General features: G+C 41.3%; 2 protein-coding genes across 5 annotated transcripts in view; one reads left to right on the top strand and one right to left on the bottom strand.

Moving 5' to 3' along the window:
* Window positions 1-24,374, bottom strand: part of CCDC25 (coiled-coil domain containing 25) — a 64,868-nt gene that overhangs the window by 11,389 nt on the left and 29,105 nt on the right. For 2 of the 4 annotated variants that reach the window (XM_014843310.3, XM_070505150.1), the window contains 2 exons: window positions 20,571-20,616; window positions 15,394-16,909 (listed from right to left, as the gene is read on the bottom strand). In XM_014843310.3, the coding sequence (XP_014698796.3) occupies window positions 16,880-16,909; window positions 20,571-20,616 (76 nt within the window). In that variant the 3' untranslated portion in view covers window positions 15,394-16,879. Of the gene's footprint in view, window positions 1-15,393; window positions 16,910-20,570; window positions 20,617-24,374 lie in introns of those variants that run through there. The other 2 variants (XM_044766869.2, XM_070505149.1) reach the window with 1 other exon arrangement.
* The window catches only part of SCARA3 (scavenger receptor class A member 3), a 122,569-nt gene that overhangs the window by 89,009 nt on the left and 9,186 nt on the right, over window positions 1-24,374 (top strand). The window lies entirely within an intron of this gene.

The following is a 24,374-nucleotide window of genomic DNA, read 5'->3' as shown; positions in this document are numbered from 1 at the left end:
CCAAGTTGGTGACAAATATACTCTTCTCTCCATCCTCGCCAGAGCAATTGTAACAACATCCTAACTGGTTTCTCTGCCTCCAGTCTGGCACCACTCTGATCCATTCTCCACAGTCTGTTACAGTGGGGAAAGCTTCCTAAAAATGACTCAAAATCTAGAAGCCATAAAAGAAAAAATTTTAAAACTACATAAAAACAAAAAATTTCTGCATGGAAAATATACTTTATGCAAAGTCCAAAGGCAAACAGAAAACTGGGAAAAATACTTGCAACTTACATCACAGACAAAAAGCTAATCTCCCTAGTACCTGAGGTCTTGCAAATCAAGAAGGATGTGAACAAGGAGACAGAAAATGAAATACAAATGGCCTATAAAAGGATGATCAACTTAACTCTTAATAAAAGAAACGTTCTCAAAAGGGGAAATTTAGCAAATTTATCCAAATTACAATGCACTTCCCTCTTTAAGCCGGTAATCCCTCCCCTGAGAATTTATCCTACAAATTTATCTGCACATGTACAAAATAAACAGGTTATTCATTTCAACATTCCAACAGAATAGAATCAATCCGAGTGCCTCTCCAAACGGGACTAATTAAATAAACTGTGGTATCTCTGCAAAATGGAATACTCTGCAGATGCTTTGAAAAAAATGAACGCGCAACCTTTTTATGTCCTAATAAGAAAGATCCATGACATATTAGTGAAAAATCAAAGTGCAGACTTGTGTATACATATGTGTCAGACACTGGCTAGTTGTTTTCCAAAATCTGTCCCGTTTTCTGACTGAGTTTCCAGCCTTCTGACTCAAAATTACAATGTCAACTCTTGCTTGGACTTCCAGCCTGCCAGACTGCCCTGCAGATTTCAGACTTGCCAGCCAATCCTCACAACTGCATGAGTCAATTCCTTAAAAAAAGGGAAAAAATATATATGTAAATATATGTGTGTATGTGTGTACTGGCTGAGATGGCCAGTAATGGTGAGCCACAGAAAATGGCATTAGAGCAGGTGGCAGGGGAAGCCCAGTGTTGACTACATGCACAAGACTGAGCAAATAAGTAAATAAATTGAGGATAATGGGAGTCAGGTTTCTCAGTGACAGACAAAGTAGGTGTAAATACGAAAAGGGGGAAAGCAAGAATGAACCCTGTAGTATGGATTGGAATTGGAAGTATCAGTATGAATTCATGGTTTACAGAGAGATAGATGGTATGTAGGTAGATAGTACGTGGGTAGGTGGGTAGGTAGGTAGGTATATAGATAGATAGATAGGTAGGTAGATATAAAAAAAATAGAGATGCAAAGCGGTACATGTGTGTATCTCCACTGAGAGGCCCGAGAGCAGCCCTTCCCAGGAGAAATGAGCACCCCTAGCCCTGACATCTTGGCATTTAAATACCACTCTCTACTAAGAGGAACCAAGAGTCCATGGAGAAATGACTGAGTCCAGGACTGCAGCACGAAAAGTACAAGATGAGCCTGGAACTCTTTTTTTGGCACCAGAAAGTAAAAAAATGCTCCAAGAATGATGGGGACATGTCAAAAGGACAAAGAAGCTAGCTTGAAGGGACTTCTGCTTGTCAAATCTGAAATAATTTGAGCATCAAAATAAATGATATCAATAGACTTCAATTCATTAGATAAAATAGGGAATCCATGCTGATACAAGTAAGCAAACAGATAAATACACGGAAAGAAAAGAAAGCTCTTCCTTATAATAAAATGCCAACTAACAAATAAAGAAGGAATGATGAAATCAGAAAAACCACTTTACAGCCACCATTGTAATAGTTAATTCAGGCAAAACAAAAAATCAATGGATGCTGAAACCAGTAGGTGAAAGTGGAATAAGAAATAAAATAACTACATGGTCTCAAGGATCACCATGCCAAATACCTTTATGGTACAAAGTGGGAAGTATATAAATTTACAGTGGAGAAACCTGGCAGACACCATCTTAATTAAGTGATTAAAACTAACACCACCAGGAACAGAACAAATCAACATCATGTGAAACCTAACAGGATGCAATAAGAAGAACACAGCACCAGTTCTGTGACATTCCTGCCAAAAATATGCACAATCTGGGTCTACTCATTACAGGAAATACTGTGCGAATCCAAATTGCAGGACCTTCTACAAAGACTGGCCTATAATCCTAAAAACAAAAGTGTCCAGGGCCTGAAATTCAAGGAAACCCTGAGGACCTGTTCCAGACTGAAGGAGACTAGAGACGTGATGGCAGGTGTGACACGTAACCCTGGAGTGGATTGGATCCTTCGCTAGAATGACCAGGGTAACCGGTGAAACGGTAAATGGGGGCTCTGGGTGAAGTCCTTTGTAGTGTTCTTGCAACTTTTCTGTAAGGTTGAAACTGCTCCAAAATAAAATTACACAGCTACATAGAGATGTTGATGTAGATACAGATACAGGTATAGATACAAATATAGATGTAAATATAGATAAACATTAGAATGATAACAAAAAAAACTAATAAAAGTAGTAACCTAGGGCAGCAGGGTGTGGGAGAATGAATGGATGGAGTCAGACATGGGGACAAGCCTTCTCAACATATATCTTTCAATATAATTTGTATTTCAAACCATGCAATAGTATGAAGTACTCAAGAAATAAACCAATTTTAAGAAGTATACGACACAACTCTGATCATGTCCCTCCTCTGCCTAAACTTTATCGTGGCATTTAGTTCTGTCTGTCTGTCTGAAGCTTTCCTTGCTATTCTCATCTCCAGTCACATCCCCTCAATCCTGCCTCCTCAGACCTTCCTGTAGGTTCGATTACTACCGCAAACATTTATGGACACGCACTAAGTACTCAAGGTTGTGCCAAGCACTCAACATGCGCATTATGTAACTGCATGTACTTCCACCCCTACGGCCTTGCTTCTATGGCAGACCCTATGCCAGAACGCTCCTCCACATCCTGGTAAGTTCTGACTGATCCTTTGAAACCCAGATCAAATGTTTCTTCTCTGTGGAAACTCCCCTGTCCAGGCCAGTTAACTGCCCCCTCCTCTGGGCTCTCAGGGCACTTTGTCATCTGGTCATTTGTCAGCTGTGGATGTGTCTACCTCCAGCAACTTCAGGAGTATCTTGGAGAAAAGTTATCTACTTCCCCAAATCCTTAGGCAAGGCCTGAAAGGGCCAGATGTCTAGTGAACATTTGCCTAATTCATTTGGATTGAGAAAAATGTTCCCAAAAATGTTAGACCAGCAGTGAAAACAGTTCCTGGGCAAAGAATGGATTTCAGATGAATGTGGGAGTCCTGTGATTCACAACTGAACAAAGCCTAGAGCTCAGAAGTTTGTAGAACTCCCCCTCTAGCTCGACGGTTTTCAAAACTTAAGCTGGACCAATATCACAATTCTAGGCCCCGTGAGCAATGGACGAGCATTTTTTGGGAAAAGTATACAGAACAGTTCATTTAGGCCACAGATGATGCAATACCAGATCCGTAGGAGCAGCCTTTCCACCGGCTGCAGACAGAAGGACTCAAGGCAGGTGGGAGTGAATGCTCCGCCTCCCCTGACTCCCCGTCAGAACTAATCAGAATTTCAAAAAGCCCCGATGACTGTATAAAACCAAAAATTTTATGCCTTTATCTTCTCTCTCCTTCCTTGAGGTAAGGTGTCTGGACTCCTAGAACTAACTTCAGAGGCACAGAAAATAATTTCTATGTTCTTCTTTTGAAAGTGAAAGAATAATCACTTTTCCTCCCTCTAAATCAGCTAACCTCAGACATCCAACAGTTTCAAGACATAAAAAGAGGATCCTTATTTTTGGAACGTCATATCTTAGAAAGTATTTTAATACAAAGAGAAGCTACCTCACCTGCAAGAAGAAATGCAGGTTGTTCCATTCTGGGAGACTTTAAGGATGTAGAGGTTTTGCTGACCAAGAAACAAGCAAGCTTGATCCTCCCCACATAGGGAGAGAGAAAGGGAGAGACACTGACGATCATTTCTCGGAATAGAGGGAAGCCCTAGGCTGCGTGATGCTGAGCAAGGCACTTCACTTTGCAGGGTCTTGGTTTCCTCATCTGTTTAATGTACATAATAGCAAAGGAGTCCTAAGGACTAAACAAGACTATCTGCGGTACCTAGGAGGCACTGTAGTAAATTCCTGCTGTTTATTCTCCTGTACTTTTTGTGCTTTTGCAATCGGAAAAGCAAACGTAGTCATTGGCAAACTAATTGTCTCTATTCCCAACTGCCTTTCAATAGTCAACCCTCCTCACTTATTTATGACCTCTGCCATCAAAATGTCATGGGGGTTAAGAGATAAATGACACCATTTCTCCAAGTTTGGGGCCTGGTGGGTCTGGGAGGCAGGTCAGTCACATATGGACGTATGTATGGGGTGAGAGTAGGGGGTGAGGGTAGGTCATTCTGTCTGTGCCCAAGACTGGGTGGCTCTCAGTTTTGGGGAGCCTGAAATTGATACTACTTGGCAGGAGGCCCTCTTGAAGAAGAGGAACTTAATGTAACAGATGCAAACTTAGATACAGACCTTGGAAGGCGTCTGTGCAACTGAGGCGACCCTACAACTTAAGCATCATTGGTTTCATGGTAAGCCTGTCTCTGCTGAGATGCTCAACACCCACATCCCCCACCGTCTGTGTATGGGGGGGCTACAGAAAGAGCACTGGCCTAGGAGTCAGGACCTTGGTTTCTCGTCCAGCCTCTGCCACTTCCTGGATGATCAAATCGGGGCACATCTCTCTTCTGTCTGATCTCTAAGGTCCTTTCTAGCTTCATTCATTCATCATTTCATGAGCAAGGCCATTTAAAAATCATCCAAAGCCATTACTTTTTCTGGAAGCCCCATCTCACCCCACAGTAAATGCAATAAAAGACATTCATATCACCCACTAAATAATATACATTTGTATTTGCTGTAAAATTTTGAAGCTTTTTTAAACTTTGCTTTTGAAAATTTCATTCATTCAACAAATATTTATTGACTGTCTACTATGAGCCAGGCACTCTTCTAGGTATGGGGTACAGAGTTAACAAAATACCTGTCCTTATGGAACCTCTCTGAGATTGATCCCAACAAACAAACACAAAAGTATATGGGACGGCAGATGGTGATAAAGGCTAGGGAGAAAAAGAAAGCAATAAATAAATTTAGAAAAGAAAGCAAAAAATAAAATAATAAAGCAAGAACAGGATAAGGTTGGTTTATTGCCCATATACGCCTTGGGGTTTCAGTAGTTGGTTCTGGCCTTTGGCAATGACTGATAAAGGACAACTGAGATTAGCGCCAGGGGCCTCTGGAGAGATTAAGTGAGCGAGACTGGGGGTCTTGCCAGGAACACTCAGGACTCTGGGCTCAACCTTAATTCAGGGATGATTCAGATGTTGTTTGGCTTTGATGAACTCAATAGTTTACAGATGATTACGATTTCTCGGTAATCAATGCGCATTGCTAACTTACGCGTTTCAAATGGGATGAAATATTCATGAATGCTAAATCTAAACATAAGGATGGCATACTAGTATTAAATTTGCAGACATCAGTTAAATATTATTAGGTTGTGCTGGTCTCTATTTGAATTTGGAAGCCAATACATGCTTTTAAAGGTCTCACACATTTTTGTATGCCTTGGAAAAGCTCACAGGTATTGCGCTGGATGAACTGTCCTGTTCATGAACTCCTCCCACGGGGCAGGTGCTCCTGTGGACACGAAGATGAGTAAGGACCCAGGCAGGCCCTGTTTGCAGAGTGCTCATTGTTTATGTTCATATGGACTCTGGGCTTCCACATCTATAAAAGGGAGATCATACTCACCCCACAGGGCAGTCTGAGGCTTCAACAAGACCACTCCTGTCCCTCAGCTATATTATCCACAGACGTCTCCTTGAAAAACCATCCATCAGCTCCCCTGCTACATCCTGCAACTCTCCAATCAGCCTCAGTCCCATTCTGGAAAGTCTGACTTCCAGAGCTGCTGTCACAAAGCCTCGATGCTCCAGCTTTATTACTGCGAATTTCCATTCACTCTCAACCCCTTTCTCTCCTTTGCCATCCTCCTTAGTCAAAGTGGCTTTCCCTGTCCTATGGGGGCATCTCCCACGGCTGTCACATTCTATGGCCATGTAGGAAACTCTGCCTTATTCCTTGCTGCAGCCTCCAGACCACGAACCTATGGCTGTCCTTTTGCTCTGCCTTTGAAGTTTACACCATCTGGTTCTGGTACTTTCTGCTTCAACAGTATGACTCTGGCACCTAATGTGTGGGCCTGGTGCCCTGTCAGCGGTGCTCATCTGCGTGGGGACGTCCCATCTGAGCCTGCTCTGGTCCTCCCGACATCACTCTCTGCTTCGTCTTCAGCAGCATGCCACACCACTTCCCCAAGCCACACTGTCACACTATTCTGTGTGCCCATTCACCCTGTCTCACACTTGGTGCCTTCCCTTTCCAACCATAACCATAACCCACTCTCACCTTTTCATTACTCCAGTGACTATCTCAACCTTGCTCCCTCACCCTCAAATTCTTAATCCTACTCCTATTGCCGATTGCTTAAAATTACTTCATCTACCACTTTCTGGAAGCCAATCATTAAGAGCTTTGTCCTCTTCCTGTCTCTGCACTGAAAAGTCTTTCCTTGTCTCAGGGGATTAGTCACCTCTTGTCCTCTCCAAGTCACAACTTCCTGGCCCCGATGAAGAGCCAGGTTTTGAAAACTTGCGAAGGGAGGTCACTCAAGTGGTATTTGTGAACTTTGAGAAATCATGGAAAGCAATAGAGCAGAAAGTGTACTTCTGATATTCCAAAGGTCAAGGGCGATTTCCCACAACTATAGGCTTGGCGAGCTTGCTATCAGCCTCAGACAAAATCAGAGAAACCCAAGAGCTGCTTTCTTTTATTTAGAAAATGCTACAGCAATTACCAGGAGCCAAGTTTTCTAAGCCTCATTTTGACAAGGTTGCTGGACTGGTAGATCAGGACAATGCCATCAATATATTTCACCTGGATTTTAAGCAAGCTGTTTTTTGATAACCACGCGAGCAAGTAGGAAATTATAGTCCGGATTAAAGTAAAATTAGGGGGATTAGTTACTGGGTGAGTGTGCCCAAGGAGTGCTGAATAATCACTTAATCTCAGTCAGAAAGGATGTTTCTAGAAGTCTGCTGAAGGTAGTGCCTTGGGACCTACCCTATTCAACATTTTTCCAAATTTTCTGGATGACAATGTAGAAGGATTGTTTACAAATACGTAGAGAATACTTGTAAAGGGGTTGTGTTCAATGAAATAATTAAAGCCAGAATTAACTCAGTAGACTCTAACAAGATATCTTTAATAGGGGAAATTCATTAAAAACATAAAATTGAGTGAAAGAAGCAAGACATAGAAAAAAATTATAATGAGATTCCATTTATATAAAGTTCAAAACAGACAGAACCAAACAGTGCATTGTTCTGGGAAATGCACGTAGGGGATGAAAGCCATGAAGACAAGCAAGGGAATGACTACCACAAAGTCAGGAGACTTACTGGGAGGGAAGGAAGGGATGGGATTAGGGACAGGCACACAGAGGGCTTGGAGGAAGGAGCTGCTCTATTTCTTAGCTTGGGATAGAACAGGTATTTATATTATTATACTTGAAAATGAATCTATCTTTCCATGCACTTTTTTGGGTGTTTGTTACATTTTACACTGAAAAAAAAATTAAAAGAAATAAATTTAAAATGCTCTGGTCCAAAAAATCCCCCCAAATCCCACAAGTCTAATCAACATGATGTGTGGAAAAGACTTAGGAGGAAGTCTTCTCAACTTACTTAGTTAACAACGTAAGTCAAAGAGTCAAGTGATGGAGGCTACATGTGAAGAAGAATGGTCTCTCCTCTGCTCTGCGCAAGCCTCTGGCATCATGGCCAAGGAAAGGGAGCAGACAGCTGGGGAGCTGCTCTTTCTCTGGGAGTTAGGCAAACAAGACAATTAGGGGGACTTGATGCATGCGATGTGAGGAGCCACCTCAGATGCCCGCTTTTCCTGCTAATGGGGTGTTTAGGAGCAGTCACAGGTGACAATTGACGGTTGTCTTCAAACCTTTCAAGGCTGTTAGAAAGAAGAGGAATTCAACTGGCCCCGTGTGGCTCCAGAAGACAAAATGATGGGTAGAAGTCCCTATGAGGCTGACTTTGGCTCAATAAAATAACTTTCTAATAGCCAAATGGCTTTAGAAAGTAAGGAGCTTCCCATCTCTGGATGCATTCACATTGAGACTAGAAGAGTTCTGTTTCCGGACATTGTAAAGGGCACAGAAGAGTACAATCAGCTTAGATGACCCTTAGGTCCTCTGCAGCCTCCATGGGCTATGATTCTATGAAACCTGTGCAACATGTCTGTGAAGGAAGGCTAGAAGCTGATTCTGAAACAAAACAGTTTTGTTTTTAAATGTAAGCATTGTGTTTTGACAGCCATTTTCTTTTTAAATCAATACATGGTGTTGGTTTAGAAGGCTCAGGCAGCTTCTACTCCACAATTCTAAGATTTCAATGGCAAAGAGCTTTGAGGCTCCTACAGAAGCATAGCTTTTCCAGATGTGCTTTAAGACTCTTGGTGCCGGAGAGGTACCTGAGGTCCTATGTTCAACCTCTCATCCAACTGCAAGAACACAATATGGACTCACAAGGACAGCCGGAACCACAACGGGATGGAAGCTGAGACCCATGCTATTCTCTCCTGCCACCTGCTGGCCCTTCCCTTCCTCTTGAAACTGCTTGTGTCCACCGAGGACAACACATTTTCAGGAGGTCTGTGCCACACAAAATTCCTAGCAGGGAGGGACTCTGCCTATAAGGGGGGAAAGCTTTGATGACTTCCAGCAGTTCTTACTAAATCTAGGAAAATCATAAATTCTCAGACGATGAGGACTGGAAGAGACTTTAGAACTCATTCTAGCCGAGAGCCCTCAAACTGACCGCCCATGGGCAATGTACAGCCCACAGACAGGCTTGGTTTGGCCCAGCAGTTTTGAGCTAACATACAAATTTGGAAATTTGACTTCAAAATCAGATTCGTAATGTAATTTGCTATTGGATATTCACAGTCTTAAAGCTGAGAGCAGTACATAGTTGAGTACCAATAACCAGATTACAATAGTGCCAGTCACAAAAGACTCCTAGCCCTGGCCCCTGTTGAGGAGAATCAAGCAATAAGCTCCCTTAAATCTACCTTTTGAGCCTCTACCCCACTTCTAAAGGAGGCGGCTGCAGCGGAAAAGAGGAGGATCAGGGAGAGGTGGAAGAGGCAGAGTGAAGAGTCAGACTCGAACTAGAGGGTGTGCTGTGCTGAAGTTCTGAATTATATTTGTGATTAAAGTTTTGATTAAAACAAGACAGGAACTTTTAATATCAAAAAGGAAGGCATAATTTTAAAATGGAACTGTTCCTTTTCCCTTGGAAAGTGATCAGAAAATCACAGAATCTGACGTATTCATCCAAGATGTCGTCAAAAGATGGGGAAGAGAAAGGGTGTTGAAGAAAGTGACTGCAAGAAAAAAAGCCATTTCTTTTTTCCTGTCCTATCAAGTTCAGCCCCTTCAATGAGTCAATTATTCATTGGCTTTTCTTATGAAACTTTATTTCCTCATGGCAATTCTTCAGGGAGGCGAGAAGCGCTGCCCTCTTTAGCAGAGCTGAGCTCACACAGCCCACTTTGCCTCTGTGGGCCTCATTTCCATTACCTGCCTGACCCTACAGCACTAGAGTTATAATCCTTGCTCTAGTCCTAGTCTCTTTTTCCAGTGGGCAAAAAGGGGCCTATAGTGGACAAGTGACTTGTCTTAAGTCACACAGAAAATTAGCAGCTAAATCTTAAAATCCACACTCCTAAAGGGGTGGAAATCCAGGAGTGGAAACGGTACACGGCCCCCTTTCCTTCATTCTTCTGTGCATACCTCACCACACTCTATCTTTTCTCCCATCCTTTCTGCTGCCATAAGAAGAGGCATTAGGACCCTGGGTGACTAAAGTAGCAGGCTGGGGGTGGGAGAGAGAATCAAAGGGGAGTTGGGGTGACATCTCAAGTTGCCCAAGGCCAGTCCTGTTCCCACCTGCCCCCTTCCCCACCCCCAAGCACAAACTGAGATGAAAGAAAGTAAGTGGCTTTCTTCCTTTTTTGGTTCATTCTCCACTGAGCTCAGGTTTTAATTGGAACACAGGCGCTTACCAAGAGACAACCCGTCCTGTAAATCGTGTCTAAACAGAGGTGGTTTTGTGGGCGGGGACAGCAAGGCACTCCTAATCCGTGGTTCCTCTAGGTCTCTGAACTCTTGACCTTCCCCTAAGCCCCAGCTGCCAGGCGTGATGTCTGGGAAGAGGCTGGGTATTTTCTCTTGGATTAAATGCCCCACGGAGGCAAAGGCACAGGGAAGCCCCTTGCCTCCCCTCTTTAGCTGAGCCCCTGCTACATCCAGGCCAAGAAACAGGTAGAATCCTGGACCCCATTTGAGTCCAGATCTAGAACTTCTGCCTTTAACAAAAAACTGGTAATACTGGTTGCCTCCAAGAAGGGTGTCAACTTAGAAAAAAGAGGCAACTTCAGAACAAAAGGAGAGCATCTATTTGGGGTCTTGGAAATGCAATTCAGGGAACACAGGTTGCAGCAGCAGCCAGAAAAGCATCCCCCTGAGGAGGAAAAGTCAGGAGTTTTTATTAGCAAAAAGGAGGGCCCAAAACAATTACCTCAGTTGTTTACCAAGATTTATGATTGGAGGGTAAATTTATGTCACAGTTCATTGGCTTACTCAAGGACACTTTGTTGCTACCGGAAAAAGTAAATTTTTGCACAGTCCTTCAGAAAGTTCTTTCTCAGCAAATAACTGTTTTGGCAAGTGAGCAAGGTCAGCACAATTTCATGTTTTTTTAACAAGATGGAGTCCAGGGTACAAAATGGAGTCACTGTTGTCAACTCATTTCACAAGGGGAACTGGGAACACATATCACCCTATACCCTTTTTTTTCTTTTAAGTAGACTTTATTTTTTAAAGCAGTTTTAGGTTTGTAGCAAAACTGAGCAGAAGGTACAGAGATTTCCCATTTACTCCCTACCCCCGCACATACACACAGCCTCCCCCAACAGAGTGGTACATTAGTCACAGCTGGTGAACCTACCCTGACACGTCATCTCAGCAGAGTTCAGTTTACATTAGGGTTCACTCTTAGTGTTGCACACTCTATGGGTTTGGACAAATGCATAATGACATGTATCCACCATTACGTATCATACAGAATAGTTCCACTGCTCTGAAAATCTGTGCCTATGCCCTTCTATCTCTTTTGAATTCTGAATCATGTGTACCTATTTTTATAAATGAAGACATTTTAAACATTCTCCCCAACTTGGAACCCAGGAGAGTGGGGGAGGGGCACTGCTCCAATGGAGCTAAGCCACTTGCAGGGAAGAGTTGGAACGCTCAAGTGAGGGAAGGTTTGTGTGTTTCCTGGGCCCTCTCTAATCCCTGATACATGAGCAGGTGTCTTGATAGAGAGAAAGAAAAAAAGTCTAGGTAATCAAGGCATTGTTTTGTTCACCAAGGTTTTACTCGTCACAAAAGCCCCAACTGGTAACTGCTTTTCAACATGGCAGCATAAGGCTTTCCACCAGGGCAGAAGAGGAACCAAGCAGGGATGGGCTTCACTTTGGGGGCTGGAGGCAGGAACATGGATGGTCTTCTCTCTTCTGTTGAAAAAGGAAATATTTTCTAACCATAGGCACCAGTAAAACTTTCCATGTGACCAAATTTACACTTTGTCTATTTGAGATCTTCCATCCCTTTCCAAAGACTCAGAGCAGTTCTAGTTTTAAAGCACGATGTAAGCCTCATTCACGCTGAGTGCATTAACCATAAAATAAAAATTCCAGAGTTTTGAAGAGAAGCAATTTAATGAAGCTACGGGCTTCACAACTGAAGATAATTCTGACAGATAAAGCTGAGCTGGATAAAAGGGCACTGCCTCTAATAACATTTTTCTCTTTACCTTTTTCAGTTTTTAATTTTGACCTGTTGACCTTAGACTTGACTGAAGAGCTAAAAGGGTTCAAGACCAAGAGACCAGCCTTTAAAATCTGAAAAGATCCTGTTCCCATAAGCATATCCCAGAAATCATAAGCAAATGTTAGCCTTCTCTTTGCAAGGTAAACTGCTGAGGCAGAAACCAAAACACCACAAGAGCGCAGGCAGCTAAGGCCTCATGGAAGCAGGATGTGAAATGTCAGGCCATTAGTCTTATATTTTACTGCAGCGGTTGGTTACAGGATGGGGTTGATGTGGGAATGAAAACCAATACTGACTTTAGAGAATTCCTTCTTTTTTTTCAGCTTAAATACTGACACCCACTCACCAGGTCTGGGAACTAGCCAAAGTTGCATGGGATTTCTGGGGTGGGCATTCATTTCCCCTGGCCTTCACTCCTTGGCAGTCAACAAAGGGAGAAAATGACAAGGCGGTGCCCATTGGCGCATGCCAAAAGCAGGGACCTGTTTCTTATTTCATCTGGCTACGGTGCAGAACTATAACCACAACCACTGAGGTGGAAAGCTCGGAGTTCCTCCGACAATCAATACAACCATGAAATCAGGAAGACAAAATGAAACAATCAATGTGAGACAGAAAAACAGACGTATGTATGTTCAAATGATACATATGGTTAACATATAGTATCAGATAGGTATCTGTATTTTCAGTGTACTCCTGAGTCCAAGTATATATATGGATCTCTACATTTTTCAGTATGAAAATTCTGGTCTCAACCTATATTCCCCATATAGGTTAATTTGCTCAAAAACTTAAACCCCAGAATTCTAGTAGCTAAGGCAGTTAAAGCCAAAAGGATGAAGGTATTGCCCTGACTAGTGAGAAATACAACCCAAATGTCCTCTAATAAACATTTAAGAAATCAAATATGCTTTTACAGCTGCAAGAGACACTCGAATGTTTCTGTGGCTCCCTCTACCTCAATTCCTCTCCACAAACAAACTGAGTAATATTAGAATAAGTGCTACCACAGAAGGGGTGGCTCTATAAACAGAACGCTGGCCCAGAGCCACTACATTCATCAATGATACCACTGCACCATGTCTTCACATTTGCAGCTTCATCCGGGTCAAAATCTCAGGCAGACCCCCAGGAATGTTGGGAGGTGGGGAACCAAGTTGCAAACTTCAAATGCTATTGTTTCAAGATCATGGCCCTTGAGCTCCAGGTTCTGCAGTTCCCTTCCTGCAATTCTCGGGCAATCTTCCCTTTACTCTAATTTGCTCTTCCACTCCTGCTAAGGAGCAAAACTGACAGTTAGAAGAGCATCATCTCAGGTAGCCAAGAACCTCCTTCTTACTTGCCTAAAATAAGTACTCAGAGAGAGTACCAAGACCAGTGAGACCGAGTCTTTGAGGAGAAAAGTGAAATCCCACACACTTGGTTCTACTCAAACTATAAGTTTTTATTACATTTTACCTATCATTCATCCAGGACATGATGAATATGCAGTCGGCATCACCTCATTTGTGAAATGATATAATATGCATGAAAGTTTCTTGCCCCGTGTTGGGCCTTTGTGTGCCTGGCAGAGAAGAGCTCCCCCAAAGTGAAACCTGACTGTGAGCCTGCTCGGGCACCAGCAGTGCTGTCCTCATTCTGAGCTGCCACAGACTCGCTGGAGTTAGATGGGTCGAGACTGACAGTTGGCTTGGAATTTAAATTTCTGATTTTACACTTTTGATACAGTTTGATTGTTTTACAGCCTACTGTAAAATCAAAAGGTGACCTACTTACTCTACTATGATCATTTTGAGCATAGGATTTGTTATTCACAATGCCGTACTTCAACAGACAAAAAGCAGGCTTCAGGATCACAGCTCAGGAAAAACTAGAAAAGTGTTCCACTTCTCCATCCTGCTCAGTTTTTCTCATAACCTGTTCCAGCCTGGAAAATAAGAGTTTCCCCTCTCAGACAGGTGCAAAGGTGGGAGGAAGAGCTTTGGTCTTAAACTGGAGGCTAGAGCTGAACTCTCCCTCTCTAATCTTGCTGTATGTGTGGCTCACACCTTCCTTCCTTCCTGAGTGAGGGAAACCATTGGCACTGAACAGTTAAAAGGCTCACCAAAATCTGTGCTTCAAGAAAGAGTTAAAAACAATACAACAAAACAAACAAAAGATATTGAAGAGGTTCAACTAAAGCTTACCGCCTATTCTGCTAACGTCAAAACTTTCCATACTTTGGTAAACTTCCCAACATTTGTTCCAGCACAAACACTGTGACAAACCTCCCTCGCCCAGAGTTCATGACCCTCGATCAACAAAGGTGGATAAGAAATGAATTCTAAAGCTACAGGAATATAACAAAGCAGAGTTTGTGAAGTAAATTAAATGATAATACGAACCTCACCTGCATGCAGATCAAACAGAATAGGGAAACTGGAGGCAGAGCTGGAAAGAGAAATCCTCAGGATGAACCAATTTGATCAAGGGCATAGCTCATAAAAATAACAACAATTTGGAATTTTCCTATAGGAAGTTTGGGAAACATGCCAATAGCAAGAAATGAGACAACTTTAGTGCCAACAGTTTGATCTGTTGGCACTGAAACAATGTCCTCAAAAGAAAAGGTCCTTGCTTTCTCTGGGACCACAGGAGCGGAGAAAAAAACTACCCAACACATAGGCAGAGGCAGGGGAAAACCAGCACAGAGCAGCTGAAAAACAATGTCCTCAAAAGAAAAGGTCCTTGCTTTCTCTAGGACCACAGGAGCGGAGGAAAAAAAGTACCCCACACACAGGCAGAGGCAGGGGAAAACCAGCACAGAGCAGCTGAAAAGCTTTAAGAGCTGGGTAGGAATTCACCTCAGAGAACTCAGAAGAGAGGTCTTGACATTGTAAACCAGCGTAAACTGAGCTATGAAATCTTTAAAATTGGACCCCAGGAACTCTCACACTACAGCAAAAACAGATGTATTCTTCAAAAGCTCTATCCATACATGTTGTAATGTGGGGTACAGAAGAGTCCTTCAGAAGCAGTAGAAAGTTGAGGTGACACAGGTGATACTAGAGGCAAAACCTCCCCATTTTAGATGTTTGCAGCAGAATGTTAAAGTGTCTACGGTTACCAGGGAAGAGGGCCATACTGAAGCACAGTACTAACTTATACTCAATCCAGAGTGTGTCTGGAAAAGGTCACTCACCTTGACCGAGTGGGCATCTCGGGGAGAGATGCACGTATCACTGAAGGAAGGTGAGACTCCTGTAGAGCCTGCCAGATTGAGCCTATGATAGACGAGGCTTTCTATGACCAGATCACCCTCAAAGCCAGCTTGGGGATGGGGATAACAAGCAAGTCCCAAGAATTCATATATCAATGTCCTTCCAAATAAAAAATGACTCTTTATTATATTTTTAAATCACAAAACTCCAGGCTGAATATCATCGGAATACACACACGCAAAATTACTAATTTCTGGAGTCATCTCCTATACTCCATCTCAAAATTTGGCCGAGTTCTGCCTCAGGGAATTTTCCAGTTCAACCCCATACACCAAGTTGGGATAAATAGAAAGACTGAAGTCTTTTGTGGTTTTACCCACAGTCCCAAAGTGCTATTACAGATAGAATCCTCGAAGAAGAGATAATTTTTGTTGGGTTGGAATAGACTTAAGAGTAAGAATGCTGCGTGTATGGCTCTGGGTGTGGTTAAAATGTGAATTTGTATGCCTCCTGACCTGCACGCTTTGTTCTCTCTCCCTTTCATTTTTCTGTTTTGTCTCTTTCTACAGGGGTTGCCTTACATGCTGCAATAAAAATATATCTTCTATTCAGAATCACACTGGAGAGCAGGTGGTTTGAATGAGTAGCACTGTTACATAGTAAGTTACTGAGTCTACAATTGAGAAATCGGAACTCTGGGGTCACAACTCAAAATAAATATTATTTCAAGATAAACAAATTACTTGGCTGGCTAGTGAAATGCTTAATTCTTCTAAAATCATAATTGCAACATGAACTTTTGCTTTATGCCGTATTCCAAGACAAAAATTGGGTAACTACATCTTCAAAATGATTCACAGAACATCCCTTCCTATTTCTCCCCTCAGTGCTGAGAAATGACTCCAGAGCCTGGAAGTTGTACTATATGCAGCTTGGGTTACTTGGTGCTCAAGCAAAAACTGCCCCAAGGCCCACACTTGACTAACACCGACTATTCCTTTAAGTATGATGGTGCCTAGGTGGAGGCCCTCACTCACTCAGGATGTAGAATGTAGAAGCTAGGACAAGCTGAGAGCTGAGGACAATTCTGCTAACAGACTCAGACAACACAATGGAACGTGAATACTGAAGCCAGCAATCTTCTGAAAATATCACTATATCTTCAAAACATATGCTTTTTTTCTCATCAGGAAATTGGGGATGAGGGGAACATTCGCAAATATTGCTCACCAATATATTCTTCTTAACAAAAGTGAGGCTATTTTAAGAATATGAAAAGCTTTTCAAGACATTTGTTTTCAGGGACAGACCACAGCAACAGAAATACTTTTCAGAGGTGGATTGTTCTAAAGTCTATCCCACGAACGAGGGCAGGCAAGTTTCATGAGGTACAAGGACATGTTCCGGCAAAAATATTTTCACTTTCCTCAGTTATATGCTGTCTTCAAGTCCAACTATATTATATGTATCTGATCCTTTTCTGTCAGCAAAAAGGGGAACAATTTTCTTTAAAACTCCAAAGTTGGTAATATTTTTGTGAAGGTAGAATTTTGGTTGGTTGTTTTTTATAACTCAGAACATGGATGAAATCAAAACATCTGCAACTGTCCCTAAATTTATATCTTTAAAAAGGTCCTTTTCTCCATTCACATGAATTCATCTGAATCATTGCCGTCCTGTAGGAAACAAAAAAAGTGAAACCATAAAAGCCGTCAAAATAATTAACTCAATTTTAAAAATTTACAATTAGTCTTAAGTAACAAGCCTCCTTATGTCTAATTGTAGAGTTCAGAAAGTAAAAAGTAAAAATTAAATTTGCTCATCACTTCTCTATCTTAAATTGTTAGTTGTTTAGAACAGCTGGACTAGCAGCTATAATCTCCAAGGTGTCATAACTTGGCCTGGAGTACACAGCTACAAACGACCAGTGATTTTCAAATTATGAAGTAAGGCCCAGCTGATCTAGTATAGGATGTAACCAGTGTGACTACAATAAAATGCGATTACTCCTGCAACAAATATACCATAATATAAAACCAAACAAATATACTGCCTCAATATCCTTAATGCCAACAATGCTACCAATACATAAAAATATTTTCGGCCTAAATTCTATTATTTTGAGCCTCAAGGTTGTCATATATTTGTGACTTCACAAGATGGCTTTGAGTTTTTTTTTCCTAACTAGGAAAAGTCATTAGGAAGCCGTAGGCTAATTACTAAGTTAGCTGCCTTGCCAAGTTCTTGATAAAAAACTTACATGATGGTAAATAGTATAAAGGGACTGATTTTATTGTGTGGCTTATAAACAAGTCCTGAAGACCAAGTAGCAAAGTAGAGCCCCAGACTCCTTTTTGAGCTACTGCACACTCTAAGAAAACTGCTCTGAATGCCAACATTCACTAATAGTGTAAATTCCGGCACATCTGCTTGAAAATGTAACAACTTGAACATGTCACTTGTTTCAGCTTCTATTTCCTTCCCATTGCTTGATACCTGAGTGGTTTGAGAAACGACTTGGGCTTAGAGGTATATACATTTTTCTCCTTCTTAATAGCTATTATTAAAGATGGGTGGGGAAATATGAGATGCAGGTAGAAAACCCCTATCTGTGAAGTCTGGTTTTATCTCCAGTTTCAGTCAGTGGTCGTCTCTGTGCTTTTCTTCAATTAGCCCCACAAACTGAGGCCACAGTAAAAATGCCTTAGATAATTGTACAAAGAGCAAACCAATGTTTGTATTCTGTGCAAGCACCAGAACTGTGACCTCCTTAGAGTACTAAAATGAAAGAATCGCACTGGAGATGATGAAAGAGTCACCATGTATCTCTGAAGGTCAGCTTAAGATCCCAGACACCGAGGATGAAAACTCACTAAGATAATTTCAGTTGGTGACAATAAAATGCATTACTCCTTATAAAGGCTGTGAGTTAGATGTGCAAAGAGTTCCCATGTGTCTGGGGATCTGTATTTTGGGATTACAGTAACTTTTAAATATATATCTGAGATCCAAGACTTTATTTGCACAATTTTTATATTTTGATTTCCTTTATGAAGAGTCAACGTTTTTCAATATAGCAAAATAGGTTTCCTGTCATCCACTTACAAAGTGATAAACAAATAAAACGTTAAAAGTAATTGTGTATAATGCCTGAAACCAAATTTAGAAACATTAGAAAGAAATTCTAGATTGAAGAGAATTATTCTAAATAGAAGAGCAAAAACTCAAAATTAAACCAACTTCAGAACAGAAGACTAATATTTTTCCTGAAGAACTTGTTTAAGCTACATTAAAAATCAAGTCCTATCTTACATAAACACCAGCCTTTAACTGAAAATCCACTGTTAGATCCTAAAAGGTTTGCATCCCCTTAACAAGAAGAATTAAAGCTATTCCTTTGAAGGATGGGGAAAAGCTGTAAGAGTCCTTCAACCACAAGAGAGAGAATAAAAACACCCAGGGCAGCTTCCTTGGAAACTTGAACCTGATTCAAACCTGGAGCTCAGGAACAGGGGTAGCAAGCACCAGAGGGAGAGAAAAAGCAGAAGGATTAGTAATCCTTTGGTCTACAAATCTGATTTCCTAACCCTGGAACTTGTAACATCTGTCGCTAATTAGATGGTGTTTGTATTTACGTATATTCACATATATGTGTGTATGTGTGTGTGTCCTTATTTCTTAATTCCGGAACATCCAAACTTTAAAAATCCACAATGATGGGAATGAAAATGCCTAAGTCATAACATAATATAGATGCCAGATTGCTGCTGGCAAGTAGCCTCTAAATAACAGAAAACTTCAATAAGCAACAACAACTACAACAAAGATGTTAGATGTTAGATGTTAAACACTTCTGTTTAACCGTTAAACTGTTTACAGAGTTTCAAGAAATCTAAGAACAATTTCCAGAAGGGATTAAATACATCTCATCTTTTAATACTGATACTTTGTGGGACAACAGCAACTAAGAATTGTATGAATAAGAAACAATAATGACCATTTATATTCATAAAGTGACTCAATCAAGAAAGAACTTTCACATACATGACCTTGTTTAAATTTCAGAACAGCCCCATGAAGTAATATGTCTCCCTTTTACTAATAATGCATACTCCCTCAGAGAGGTTAAAGAACCTTATTAGGCTTATCCAATCAGTAAATGATAGTGTAAGTCTCAAGTTCAAATTCATGGCTCTATTTAATTACATGATGCTGTTCTGGAATTTTCCAGGAGTAAATTATAAAGATATATCTCTGACTCACAAAGGAGCCTCATAAATTTAGTTCTTCACAGAGACAGGAATAAGAATATTGTTCTTATTCATTTTTAGAAGGATATATAGATATGAACAAGGTGTAAAATCCTACTCACAATTCCAATTCATGTACTAAATGTGGGGTTTAACTAGACGACCTTTAAGGGACCTTAAATTCTTTAATTATTTCCTTCTAAACCAGTGATATTGAATAGTATTTTCCGTGATGATGGAAATGCTCTATTTCTGCACTAATATGGTAGCCACTAGCCACATGTGGCTAGTATGTTCCAGGAACTGAATTTTTTAATTTAATTAATTTAAATTTGAATGGCCACCTACAATCAATGCCTAGTGCACTGGACACCAGAGATCTAAAGCATGTATTTGTAAATCATACTATAAAACATGCAATATAGCAAATATATCCACCCAGTTTCAATTATCTGCAGACTGTTTAACTGTTTAATAATAGTCAATTGTACTGTCTCCAGACACTTCAAAATAAATTTTGTGAAAGATAGTACTCACAGACAATAAGTCCCTGACATAGTTCCAATAAAATAATTAGGTGCTGATGTTAAGAAGATCCTTTCAGTACTATAAGATGAATCACCACTGAGGAACATGGAAACAACCAATGTTGTCACTTAGACTACAAAAGAGACCTCAGGATTGCACTTTAGTTTTATTTTTTAATTGCAGGTGATAATTTTTTCTCACTCAATGATAATACAGAATCCACAGTTACATTAATATAGAACATTTTACATTCCTGCAACTAGAAAAGAGGGAAGTGAGGAACGGGAAAGTCCTGTAAGTACCAACAGATCTGCACTTCACAATGGACGAGGGACAACAATCTCTCTCCACGAGGTAACCTACTTAAAAACACACACATGAGGAAGTCCACAGCGCAGGAGAGGCAATGCCTAACAGCATCCACCTCAGCACACATAGCAGCCAAATCACGGCAAGCCACCTACAACACGCGAATCAACATTGGCCAGCAACTCAATTATCAAAAACTCTTAGTGAATTATTTCAAGGCACAACATTAGAGCAAATAAATTGAACATACCTGATTTGAAGACATATTCTCAACTTTCATTAGCGATGAATAGCTCCTAGAAGAAGCAAACACATGTAAAATAAGGTTATCCAGTTGGCAAGTATTTCATCAGCATTTACCATCTATCCAGCACTGCTGAGGGTCTCCTGAAGAAAATATAATTCCTGCCCTCCTGTTGGAGGTGGCAGCATAAAAAGGATAAATATCTATGAACAGTAAGTGAGATGTACACAGTACTTTATAGTTTACAAAGCGCTTGCTCATACTCATGTCACCTCCACAATAACTGTGAGGTAGGTGCATTATTCAGATGAGGAAATTCATCTTTATCCCAGAGCAGACGATGCTGCTACTGCCTAGACTGTAGGTGCTACAGGAATTCAAGAGGAAACACACCAGTGTGGGCAGGGCTGGGGCACTCTTCTCAGAGCAGGTGGAACCCAAACTGAGCCTAACAAGTTAGGAGGAGCGAGGGGGGAAGATCCAGAGAATGGCATGAGCAAAGGCAAAGAGATGGCATTTATAGTGACATTTCAAACCAACTCAGTCAAACCAACTCAAGTCCAGTCTTTCGAAAGCAAAGCAGTGGGAAATCAGGTTAGATGCGTGGGGCCCAATTATGTAGCCCTAATTGTGTGAGTTAACACAATGTGATTGGCAAGAAGCCACAATATGAGATGGAGATGAGATATATGAGATTTGACAAGTATTTATTAAATATCCACAATGTATAAGACTCTGGGCTAAGTCTGGGTGGAGGATGGGATGGGAAGAAAGTAGAAAATGATAAATAAGACAAAGTCTAGCCCCTAAAGAGCTTACCAGGAGGGGAAATAAGACCTATTCAGCAATAGCTACACAAAAATTCTATTAAAAATACACATAGAAATCAAAGAACTTGAAATCAACAATACAAAGTGACTTATGCACCCCTATGTTCAGTGCAGCATTATTCACAACAGCCACGACATGGAAGCAACTCAAGTGCCCATGGACTGATGATTGGATAATGAAGATGTGGTATATATATACAATGGAATACTACTCAGCCATAAAAGAAGACAAAATCATCCCATCTGCAACCACATGGATGGACCTTGTGGGTGTTATGTTAACTGAAATCAGCCAGACAGACAAAGACAAACACTGTATGATTTCTCTCATTTGTGTAAGATAAACAAGCTTATGGACAAAGAGAACAGTTTAGTGGTTACCAGGGGAAGTGGGGGAGAGTGGGCAAAAGGGGCAAAGCGGCACATTTATAATGATGTCTGACAAATAATAGTGTACAACTGAAATTTCACAATGTTATAAACTATAATGACCACAATAAAAAAAAATACACGTAGAGACAAAGGAAAATGAGAGCATATAATACCACTGTTTTAAAAAGAGTACTCTGTAGCAGACAGAAGAGAGGAAGAAGAAAAATCAAGGCAAGATGAGTTAATAATAATAGTATTTACCATGTACCAAGTATCCTTTATTTGCTAGGACCTGTGTTGTGTGCTTCACAAATTACTGCTAATCCCCACAACCATCTTATAAGGCAAGGGATAGTACTGTGCCCACTGTATCCACAGGAGGCAGAGTCCGGGAAGCGAAGGAAGCTGTCCACGGTCTCACAGCTAACAAGAGAAGAAGTCAGGCTTGAACCTACGTCTGCCTCTGAATTCACACTCTTGCCATCACGCTCCAGTCTACTGCCATATCCCAACCTGAGGGCATGAATCCACGTTACCAGCTGTGCTGGCGAGAAGGGATAAGTCTGAGAGGAATCTGGGGAGAGGAGTCTGAGAGGATGACATCAAGGTTTCTATCCTGGGTGACCTGAAGTAAATAATGCTACAACTGAGAGAAATGGGAAAATGTTGCACAGACGATGTGCTTGGTCTGGGACATGTTGCATTTGAAATAGTGGTGGGTCATCCAAGTAAATATGAACTGTAGACACTGAAAACTGAGGACTAGAGGGAAGGAGAATTGTCCCAGTCACACACAACACACTGGGAGACATTTACAGAGACATCAGTTGAAGCTTGTAAGATTAAGTGGTATCTATAAGAAATAAACAGATAAGATCAATAAGCTGCACGAGCAGAAAGACATGTTGATAAAGTGGTTAGAGCAGAGAACCTCAATTCTGGCTGCATTTTGAAACCACCTGTGAAGATTAAGACATATTCAGATGCCCACTTATGGGCATCTACAACTCAGGTTCAAAAACCACTGGGTCTGAATTCCCACTTATCTGAAGGCAACACACACACTGACCCTTCTTTGGGCCACGTTTCCTGAGCTCCATCCCATTAATCCTATTTGCCTTAATCCCATTAAGCGTATCTGACATTTTTGGGGATGCCTCAAAGGTATTTTCAGATCCATATGTCCATATTCAGCTCGTGATCTTTCCTCTACCAAAAACAGTTTGGTTCTTTACCAGCATTCCCTAGCTCAAAGAATCGCATCGCTACCCATTCCATTTCACAAACCAGAATCCCAGGAGTCATTCTTTTTCCCTGCCCCTCCCCTCAATCCAATCTATCTTCAAATCCTGTAATTTGATCTATGAAATTACTTCTCATTGGTCCATTTCTCTCCACCTCGACGTCACCCCCATAGTCCAAGTTAGCACTGTCTGTCAGAGACAACTGCAATAGCTTCCTACCTGGCCTGGCCACACCCACCTGATTCCCTTCCCAAAACATAAACCTTATCATACTACCCCTTGCTTAAGACTCTTTGATGACCTCACAAAACTCTTAGGATGAAGACAAACACAGCCCATGAGGCCCTGCAAGGACTAGCAGCTTGATCCATGCGCTCCCTCAGCTCTGCCCCAGACATTTGGGCCTACTTTCAGTCCTGTGTTTTGCCTTGCTCCCTCCCATACAGGGTCTTTGCACACACAGTTCTCTCTGCTTACAGCACTCTTTCCACTTCTTTTAAACCAGCAAACATGGTTTTGATCTTAGCTCAAGGATGACTGTATCAGGGAAGCTAATCTCAGTTACTTATTCATCCATAATACATTGACTAATCACTCACTGCATATGCAAAGCACTAGGCCACATATATAAGGGGATACAAGGATGCACATAAGTGTACCTTTGAAGGAGGTTATCATTAAAATGAATAGTATTTGCTTATGTATGACCTTGACTCTGGCCTTGCCAACTGTTCATTCCTGCCTTACAGGCAGCCTGGTATAGCAGAAGTATGGACTTCAGAATTAGACATGAGTTTGAATTTCTGCTTTGCCACTTATCAACTATAACCTCTCACAGATTAACCTCCCTGCTCAAGTAATCTTTGTCCCCAAATCCAAGTTCACATCAATGTTCAAAGTGATGCTACCTTTACCTATGACTTGCCATTTTTACCTGGATCTTGTATTTCTCTGACCTCACTCACCCGAGCCTTGGGTTCCAATTCATCTCCCAGACTCCCAACTTTTAAATAGCCCTCCCTCAGGTAGCTGTAGTCCCTACCCTTTGTCTTTTCTGATCTGTTACTCACTCATCCTCTATTAACTACTTTTCCCTGACTATTGCTTATTTCTTCCTGTTTCAAGATCCACATGATGAGCCTGATTTTGATGTTAATGCATGTTACGATACCACAAAAGCCAAGTAAGTGAAGACAAGGTTAAAACAGAGCTTTTCATTTGGATGTCATCATGAATTCAACTACTGAGATAAAACAACATTGCTAGGACACACTGAAGGGAGCCACAGGTACTCTTCCCTAGTGGATGTCAACAAGTGATAGTGTCTACTGGGAAACTCACAGGTACTTGCCCAAAGGACTTCT

The sequence above is a fragment of the Equus asinus genome, chromosome 3 (assembly GCF_041296235.1).
Source record: "Equus asinus isolate D_3611 breed Donkey chromosome 3, EquAss-T2T_v2, whole genome shotgun sequence".
Taxonomy (NCBI): domain Eukaryota; kingdom Metazoa; phylum Chordata; class Mammalia; order Perissodactyla; family Equidae; genus Equus; species Equus asinus.
The sequence above is the reverse complement of the archived record's forward strand: the minus strand, read 5'-3'. Positions and strand labels throughout refer to the sequence as shown.